The sequence below is a fragment of the Trichogramma pretiosum genome, unplaced genomic scaffold (genome assembly GCF_000599845.2).
Source record: "Trichogramma pretiosum strain Unisexual culture from Peru unplaced genomic scaffold, Tpre_2.0 scaffold66, whole genome shotgun sequence".
NCBI lineage: Eukaryota > Metazoa > Arthropoda > Insecta > Hymenoptera > Trichogrammatidae > Trichogramma > Trichogramma pretiosum.
This window is the reverse complement of record NW_019640802.1, coordinates 719,165-728,272: the sequence shown is the minus strand read 5'-3', so window position 1 is coordinate 728,272 and position 9,108 is coordinate 719,165. Positions and strand designations below refer to the sequence as shown.

At 39.3% G+C, this 9,108-nt stretch overlaps 4 protein-coding genes across 5 annotated transcripts; 2 read left to right on the top strand and 2 right to left on the bottom strand.

Moving 5' to 3' along the window:
- Position 1: 1 nt before the first annotated feature.
- On the top strand, positions 2 to 1,772 carry LOC111693721 (short transient receptor potential channel 3-like). Of its 2 annotated transcripts, XM_023459192.1 has the most exons (5): positions 2 to 105; positions 729 to 856; positions 936 to 1,084; positions 1,158 to 1,308; positions 1,386 to 1,772. In XM_023459192.1, the coding sequence occupies exons 2-5, from the start codon at positions 806 to 808 to the stop codon at positions 1,599 to 1,601; spliced, it is 567 nt and encodes a 188-aa protein (XP_023314960.1). In that variant the 5' UTR covers positions 2 to 105; positions 729 to 805; the 3' UTR covers positions 1,602 to 1,772. The 2 variants fall into 2 exon arrangements, with proteins under 2 accessions (XP_023314960.1, XP_023314961.1); XM_023459193.1 differs by lacking the exon at positions 2 to 105 and having other exon boundaries at positions 173 to 856.
- Positions 1,773 to 1,794: 22 nt separating this feature from the next.
- LOC106657272 (pancreatic triacylglycerol lipase-like) lies at positions 1,795 to 3,386 on the bottom strand. The gene is made up of 4 exons (XM_014378679.2): positions 3,173 to 3,386; positions 2,628 to 3,100; positions 2,218 to 2,569; positions 1,795 to 2,136 (listed from the first exon to the last, which is right to left on the bottom strand). The coding sequence occupies exons 1-4, from the start codon at positions 3,213 to 3,215 to the stop codon at positions 1,913 to 1,915; spliced, it is 1,092 nt and encodes a 363-aa protein (XP_014234165.1). The 5' UTR covers positions 3,216 to 3,386; the 3' UTR covers positions 1,795 to 1,912.
- A 96-nt stretch (positions 3,387 to 3,482) lies between these two features.
- On the bottom strand, positions 3,483 to 6,222 carry LOC106657271 (inactive peptidyl-prolyl cis-trans isomerase FKBP6). The gene is made up of 6 exons (XM_014378678.2): positions 5,841 to 6,222; positions 5,484 to 5,730; positions 4,961 to 5,424; positions 4,695 to 4,895; positions 4,510 to 4,621; positions 3,483 to 4,442 (listed from the first exon to the last, which is right to left on the bottom strand). The coding sequence occupies exons 1-6, from the start codon at positions 5,879 to 5,881 to the stop codon at positions 4,140 to 4,142; spliced, it is 1,368 nt and encodes a 455-aa protein (XP_014234164.1). The 5' UTR covers positions 5,882 to 6,222; the 3' UTR covers positions 3,483 to 4,139.
- A 1,542-nt stretch (positions 6,223 to 7,764) lies between these two features.
- LOC106657199 (ankyrin-3-like) lies at positions 7,765 to 8,844 on the top strand. The gene has a single exon (XM_014378579.1). The coding sequence runs from the start codon at positions 7,765 to 7,767 to the stop codon at positions 8,842 to 8,844; it is 1,080 nt and encodes a 359-aa protein (XP_014234065.1).
- The last annotated feature ends 264 nt before the right edge of the window (positions 8,845 to 9,108 follow it).

The window sequence follows — 9,108 nt, the reverse complement described above, 5'->3', positions numbered from 1 at the left end:
GCCAGCAGCATCGTTCGCCTCTCCTCGCGATTGATCTCCCTGCCAAATAATAATCATAATTGAGCCAGATTATAAACTCGACTGATCCGCGATCCAAGCGATGCGGTTAGTGGCAAAATAAACATTATCTCTATGTAATAATTAATGTCGTGATCGATGTGTAACCCTTAATTACCTGTGATGTGTATGTAGATGAACACCGACGTACTTTTTTATAGAAAAAGTCGTCGTTAATAATTATATTGGCATGCTGCAGATCGCACAAACCGTAGATAATGTATCTTTTAAAATTATAGTAGAGGAATTATTATATCTTAGATATTAAAAAACCTTATGTGTGTTGTTTCGATTGTTGAAGGTAGTATATATTATTGTGTGTGTAAATCGACGCTATGTAACACCACTCGTAATCATCCAACTCACGGATACTACCGAAAAATGATTTACTATAGTACATGTCTTTAACATGTTGTGTACTTACTGGGTCATTTGAAATTACTTATAGTAAGGTAGCTCGTATGTATTATTTTTCCCAAGTACAACCTGTATTACACACCTGTATAATATCTGTATGTTATACTTTTCCAGTAGATGAATTTGTACAAAATGTAGAGTGTTGCGTAGTATATCTAGTTGGCTATTATAGTTTTGTTTTACTTTTGAAAAGTGGGAATTTAAATTAACGCCGCGAATATCTCGCAATCCGAATTTTTCTCTCTCTATTGCAGTGAACGTCAACTTCGTCACCATAACGGAAAATCTATTTTTCGCCATTTTCGGACAAAAGGACACGGACGACTTTGCCATGGCCCTGCGTGAAAATACCCAGCCCGGTTGGACCCTATATCTGTTCAAGGTGAAGAATAAAAAAAAAAATTATCGAGTCTCGAGACACATGACATCGAACTTTATTGTCGCACTTCTCGTTGTTGCAGATTACTTTCTCGATTTACATGCTGGTCACCGTAATCGTGTTGATCAATCTGCTGATTGCTATGATGAGCGATACCTATCAGACCATCCAGGCGCAGTCGGACACCGAGTGGAAGTACGGATTGAGTAAACTTATTAGAAATATGCAAAAGTAAGCTCAAAATATTTTTGCTGAATTGGTTTAAAAAATTTTTACTGAATTTTGTTTTACTCTTCGTTTCAAGAACCACGATGGAACCATCGCCTCTGAATCTCATCACTTCGTGGACGGGCTATTTACACAAGAGCTGCAAAACAAGACGCGAGACGAAGAAGCGCATGAGCGTCATGAACGGCTTCATCGCGAGGAGATTGCCCAAGAGTCCGTTCTCACAGGTATTAACACGCATGCGATATTTTTGCTCAAGTGATAAAATTATAATTAACGATCTCTACTGCATTTTTTTGCGCAGACCAACAAGATATCCTCGGCGAAGGACAGCCTCGGGCTGTCGCTGCTACAGCCGAGCCCTCTGGGTTCGCAACTGTCGTTCCGCAACATGCCCACCATCAACAACGTCGTGGACTGGGACGTGGTGCGACGCAAGTATCGAGCTCGCTTCGGCGGAGCTGTGGAGAAACCCACGGCCACCACGACGGACGATCCTCATCATCATCCGACCGCGTGAACGCGCATTCAACGGCTATAATACGAAAAAGACTATATGATACATGCTTTTTGACACAATTTGTTTAGAGTAATAATTTGGACTATAATAAGCGTCAGTTTTTAATTTTTCTAATACTTCTTATACGTAAAGTCAAATACATATAAATACGATTGTACTATAATAAAAAAAGATATATATTTTAGCTGCGAAATAATGTACATAATGGGATTAAAAAAGAAAAAGTTAATTGTTGAACAACTGATATTAGATGAAAAAAATAACAGCTAAGTACATGATATAAAACTGTCGAGACGATAATTGCTCTCCTTTCACACAATGTCACCCCGACCGTAGGGCGGCTCGGCGTTCGTTTCCAGAAAGAAGATACCTCTGGTCTCGGGATCCAGGGCTTCGCCCATGTAAACCAGCTTGTTCTTCGCGCACTTCTGTGCTTTGTAATCCTTCCAAGTGCCGCACTCTACGGCTTGAAAGCCCCGCGGATTGATTATGGACTCGGCCACGAACTGATGGGATCTGCCGTGACTGCAGTACTCTACGCGAACAAAGTCACTATCTTCATCCGAATCATTATTATTATTATTATTATTATTATTAATAGAGCTGCTTGACTTACGAATCATGAATACCGGACATCCCGGCTGGCGGAAACTGCCGCCGTTCGGATAGAAATCGGCGTGTCCGATCGGCCTGACGAATCCCGCGGTGCCGGCGCAGGTGTGCACCACGTCGACGAATCGAGCGTCCGTCGAGTCCAGACGATCCTTCGGGTCCTTGAGCACGGGCGCCTCGAAATCCGGCCGAGCCGGATCCATGCCGGTGATGCGACCCAGTTGGCCCTGCAGCTGGTAACCGATCAGGCCGGCGATGTGGGCACCGAGACTGTGCCCGAGGATGTGTATCTTGTCCATGCGGCAGACGCCCTCGGCCACGAGGAACTCGAGGAATTTAGCGGCGTACTCGGCGACCTTTAAAGTTACACACACTTACTACCGGTATAATTTTTACTCGCGAGGACAAACTCACGGTCTTGGTGAGTCTCGTCGAGGTCAAGTAATCCTTCATCGAGCCGACGGACCAGTCGACGATGACCACGTTGCAATTTCCGCTCTTCAGGTAGTTTCGCCTTATGTCGTGCATCCAGGCGGCGCTTCCGGTGTCCGTCCAGCCGTGAATGACGACTTTGAGGGGTGTCTGGCCGCTGACGTTGGCCAAAGACCTCAGACTCGAGGAGTCGCCCGAGGTCAGGGCCACGTTCAGCTCGGGCTGCTCGCTCGTGTAAAAGTAATAGCCGATGTCGCGCTCGGTTATGCGGATGCTGCTAGCGGGTGCTTGTTGATCGACGACGCTGCTCAGCAGGTTGATGGGGTTGAAGACGTTGCCACGATCGTCCGATGGAACTGCGGCGGGCGACAGTATCGTTAAAATTTGCTGCTCGGCCCACTGAAGCGCGTCGGTACTTTGATCGCCCAGCACCGACACCCCTGCGTAGGTGTGAGCTGATGATCATGAAGGGGATCGATCGTGAAACTATGCGAGAGGAAAAATTCGATACGCAGCTCGATACTTACTCGTGAAGTAGAGGAGCAGCAGAGGTACGACGATAGAAGCCATCGTGCTCGTTAGCCGATCGTAGCATTTGCTCGACTGCTCTTTTCCGACCGACGAACGATTCGTATTTTTTTCTGTAACTTGTTATACAGGTGAAGTCGTCTGTGTCTGCACGAGATCGATGTCGACTCAAGTGTACTCGTTATAATCTCATCTCTTCTGCAGAAGAGATCTCATGGCAGAATGATTACGTCGCCGGCTTTAATCAGCTGCATTGTATTTTTTTTTCTCATGGCGTATAATTGGTAATAAAATGAAACGAATTAATTGTTTTCAGTGGAGATGCTTTATTAATGAAAATCTTGTAAAAATAAAAATAAAACTAATGAGTACAAAATAACCGATAGTTACATAGCTCTCTCGGTATTACAAATGCGTCATATCGTTCCAGCTACAGCACGCACGCTTGCACGCAATACACAATGTACGTGAATAAAATAAAGAACATTTTTTGTTTCACTCCGTGCTTTATTGCGGAAAATTTTTTCGTTTTTATGATTAATTCCGACTGAAAATTTGGAAAAGTAACTCATTTTTCGCACAATTTGATCCGAATTTAAAGAATTACATATAATAAATTCACTAATTAACTATCTCGTTACTAGAAAAATAAATGTAAAGTTCTGAGAAAAAATTGTGGGAAATAAGAAAATATGAAAATTCAGTTTTTAAATCAAGATAGTCATAATTATACATAATTAAATTTCAAGTTTTACTTTTGTTATTTGAACTCAGAATCATATCGAAATCTTATTAATCATTTAGAGCAAGATTGATTAATTCAAGAATGTAGAATTTGAAAAAAAAAATTTTTTCAATCAAGTCTGAGAAATATACATTTCTAGAATGTATAAAGTTTAGAAATCATAAAATATAGCTTATTCACTAATGTCAATAATTCTCAAAAGTTTTCTGATTAAATGATACCTATTTTTTTACATGGTATCCTTTTTTACACAGATACCAGGTTTCTTCATCATATCTCATTTGATGAGTTACAGTGAGATTTTTATTTGCAGCAATTCTGCGTATAACTGCTAATTCTGTAGGAGACAATCCTTCAGGTATTTGACACCTAACAGCTTCTTCATCAGCTATGAAATCATCGCAAAGTTCCTTAGCTAATTCTTCCATAGGGTTTGACTCTTCAGATGTACCCAAGGACTTTTTTAATGAATTTTTAGCAAATTTTTTATAAAATTCATTATAATTATTTCTTTTCCCTTCAACCTATAATTAAGTAGTCATATTTAGATAAATAAATTCAAATTTTTGCTCAACATTCAAAATTAAATACCTCGTGAATGAGTTTTTTTATTTCAGCGCTACCAGGATTCAATTTATTAGCATCTTGTAAAAGTTTCATTGCCTGGTCACATTCCCCCATCATAGATAGAGCTTTAGCATGTCTAAGTGAATTTCATTATAACAATATTATTATACACATGTAAAAAAAAAGTAAATAAAGTAAAATCCACTTACTGATAAAGAGCTTTGGCACTATGTTTTTCATGATGCACAGGTATTCTGTTGAAACAATGACAAGCTAATTTAGGTTTGGATAATTTGTTGTAGCAAACCATTAAATTTGTCAATGCTCTTGTTAGGTATTTAGTCATACTTTTTTCTTCTTCATCATTAAATAAACGAGTTCCATCTAAATATTGAACTACTCGATTATACCTAGAAAATAATAGTTAGTTTTTAACAAATTTTGATAGTTAAAATAGATAGATATGAAAACTTACTCTCTGACTGCTTGAGTTGTTTTATTTCTTTTCACATTATCATTTGCAGTAGTTAGTAGGTCTTTAACAATTTTCTCAATAGATGCAAATTTTTTCCTCTCTTCATTTGTCAGTTCATCATATGTATCAGCAGCACCATTATCAATAAAATCTACAAGTTCTACTTTAAACAGAACTTCAGCATTTGGTGGAATTCGAGGCATACATCCTAATTCACCATAAGCCAATTCTGACTGAATGATAAATAAAGATTTTTCAAATTTCTTCATTGAGCTTATGCCAATTTCAAGACCTGGTATGACAGCACCTTTACCCAATCGTATAACCATACGTTTGGAAGGATGAAATAATGTTGAATCGAAAGGTTGATCAGAATATTCAAAATATCCTACATATTCGACAGTTACTTGTGCATCTGGTGGTACCACGTCTCCAACTCCATCACGTTTGATTATTTTTAAAATCTAAAGTAAACCTGTGTATGTTACAATTCAATTGTATAAAACTATTTCTTGCCACTTACCTTTCCATTTTCATAAATACTCGTCATTTTTGATTTTAAAGTATCAAAAGGAACTCCAACAAATGGAATGCTTCCGTTTTCAGGATTGATTTTATCATCATTGTCATGTTCCAAATTTTCAAGATATCTCATCATTTCTTCATTAGACAAAGAAACTGACTTGGCATGATCTAATTCTTCGGTTTCTTCCAAAAAATCAGTAAACTCAGAAGTATCCAAAGTAAAGCCATCATCAGCAAGAATATCTCTGAAAAAATAATTCAGGTATACCAAGATCGTGAAAATTTACTGTACCAAGAGAAACAAAATGGCACGTTCAAATCTGTAAATTTGCACTTAAATAGAGATAATACGTACTTGATGGTAAATCCGTCGGTTGCTTTGAAAACTTTCGTCATTTTTACAGGCTGATTATTCAGGTACCGAACGATTTTAAAGAAAGAAAAATCGAATTAAACTATACGGTAGAACACGAATATATTCGATAACGTCGGAATCGTGTGTACGACCACGTGTATTTGCGAAATTGTACTGCAGATGCAGTACGAACGAACACTTATATTCCACTATATGTGCTGGCCACAGAGTGATCGTTTCTGATAAATGACAACAGCGCACAAAAGTCTACACTCTCAGTTTGTTCTTCAATATTCCTCGAGCTGTTTCGTTAAGAATTCCTTGATGAAGGACGATTGATAACGTCAACAATCACACGGCGTGTTACATGCGAACTGTGGCGCCTCTGGCCCTTACGTATCTATAATCTAAAGCTCGAGTATAGAAAGAAACGAGCATAACGAGCGTCTGATCGGCCACCTCCGCGGCGGTTCGCTACATGAACACAGCTTAAAAAACTATGTCGGAAGTTTGAATTTACATGGGTTGCAAGATGGAAGCTTACTTCATGTTTTCGACCCGCGCAGGAATCCGAATATGCAATTATTTAAGTAATATAAATATGTTAAACATGTTCAGGTTAATACGACCAATTAAAAAAAAATGTTCTTGTGTTAAATTAGATCGTTATTATTAATTATTGAGTGAATATACATACATGAGCAAAAATATAAACATTAATCTTACGGGACCCGAATTTTTATGAATTTTTTTTGGAAAAAAAAGGGTATACAGAATTCGAATTTTTACGAAAAAAAATTTTTCAAACGATTTGATAAAATTGCAACATATTATTTTGCATCCAGTTAAGGTTCCGCCTGCATATTTTCTCTATAGACCTAAAGGTTTTAAGTTTTTGCATCAAACTATGCCAGCTGCGGTCGCTGCGGTGGCCGATCAGGCGCTCCTTATCACATAATAGTATATTATGATACGTGTGACTTAAGCAGGCCATTATTGCACGGCACGGTTAGCACCCGAGCGAAGCGAGGGTGCTAGTGCCGTGTCAAGAATGGGCTACTTGAGTCATAAGTATCATATGTTTTTTTATAGCACTGTGCTAAATTCACGTTTAGGCCACCTTTGGCGAGATATAAGGTGCTCATAATAGCAGCAGCAGCAGTAGCCACTATATTGTCCAAGAGAGACAAGTCGCGCAGCAGCCGATATTACATAAAAAAGAGTCGAGGTACATGCCGCAGCAACAGCAGCAGCAGTAGCCACTATATTGTCCAAGAGAGACAAGTCGCGCAGCAGCCGATATTACATAAAAGAGCTAGTCGAGGTTCATGCCGCAGCAACAGCAGCAGCAGTAGCCACTATATTGTCCAAGAGAGACAAGTCGCGCAGCAGCCGATATTACATAAAAAAGAGTCGAGGTACATGCGGCAGCAACAGCAGCAGCAGTAGCCACTATATTGTCCAAGAGAGACAAGTATAGCGCAGCAGCCGGTATTACATAAAAGAGAGTCGAGGTACATGCGGCAGCAGCAGCAGCAGCAGCAGTAGCCACTATATTGTCCAAGAGAGACAAGTCGCGCAGCAGCCGATATATTCTCGAGGTACATGCCGCAGCAGCAGCAGCAGCAGCAGTAGCCACTATATTGTCCAAGAGAGACAAGTCGCGCAGCAGCCGATATATTCTCGAGGTACATGCCGCAGCAGCAGCAGCAGCAGCCAATATATTCTCGGTAAAAATTAAAAAGCACGCGCAGGAATAAAAACATCAAAAATTACTCCATGATCGTGGTCGTGAAAAAACTGCCATTCTTAATATAGCTTCTGTGCTACGAACATCGAAAAAATTGGTTTCGGAGTGTACCGTGTGTATAGAGTGATTTTAATAAAAGCTTAGTTTTTATTAGCGATAGTGTTTGTGTTAAAAATGTTTGGGCAAATAAGATTTATTTACGACGATATCATGGATTCAGATTTTGAACCGAATGATCGGTTCGTTCATGTACCAACTAAATTAGACCAGCTGAAGAACTTACTGGAAGGGTCTAGATGGGGTTGTGCATTTGATCGACACGTGTTTCTCCGTCAACTCAATCCTGTGTTAAACGAGTGGAATGGCCAGTTTCCCAATCTCCGGGATATTTTTAGTCCTGAGCAAATTGAGCATCTACTCTCGGAAACGAGAAATTATTATTACATGGAACATCGGAATTCGAATGAAAGAAATGAATTTATACGATTTGTAATTCGTTGTGGATACAAAGATGAGCCAGACTTGGATAAAAATGGTAGGCCTAGTTTGGTTCGAACTACGCCGATACATCTCGCGGCTAGAGATGGAGACTACGACACTATTCCAGATCTTTTTAAAATATACAGCAGCTTTGATTTGAATTATATCGACGAATACACCGGCATGACGCATTTTGAAATAGCGAGCATGACTTTTTGTAAAGATGCAATCGAGAAATTTCTCGAATTCGGCAATGATCCGAATATCACGTTACCAATGACTGGTGAGCCTTTACTACACGCCGCTTTAAAGAAAAAAGAAAGAGAGATAGTTGAGATACTGCTGAGAAAGGGTGCTAATCCAAATTTGGCCGACAAAAGTGGATATAGGGCTTTACATATCATTTGTCAAGACAATAGTGACGACGTTCATTCGGCGAAGATGTTATTTGAACTCAGCCAAAAGTATCATCCGTTGCTGGTTGACGCACAAGACGAGTTTGGTGATTCAGCATTGCACTTGGCTCTGCGTTACGGCAACAACAAGCTGGTTGAATTTTTGTTGAAAATAGGGGCCGACTCAAGTTTAGTCAACAAAAATGGATTGACCCCTCGGTATAGCACGAGTGGCGGCCATCGTGAATTAATGAAGGTACTCAGGACCACTAATGAACTTACAAATGTATCAAATTGTAATAATAAAAGACCTTTAAGGGCTAAAAGAGCTCCTAAAAGGCTGCATTATATTGCAGGTTACATACAGCTCCTTCGCTAGAGGCCCCAATTCAAAGCACATGAATGAAATATATATTGAAAATATTTTTGTCTAGTTTAATTGTACAATAATGTCACATCATTCAAATAAACAAATTTAGAAAAATTACAACTTTTGTTTGAAACTTTTTTTCATACTAGGTACCTATGTACGGTTTTCAATCTGTATCCGTAAACCCAATTTTCTCAATTTTAAAGGGCCCAATTGTTTAAATTCCAATCGACTCAACTGTGGTATTTGTTATTACTTCATTCCTACCATCGA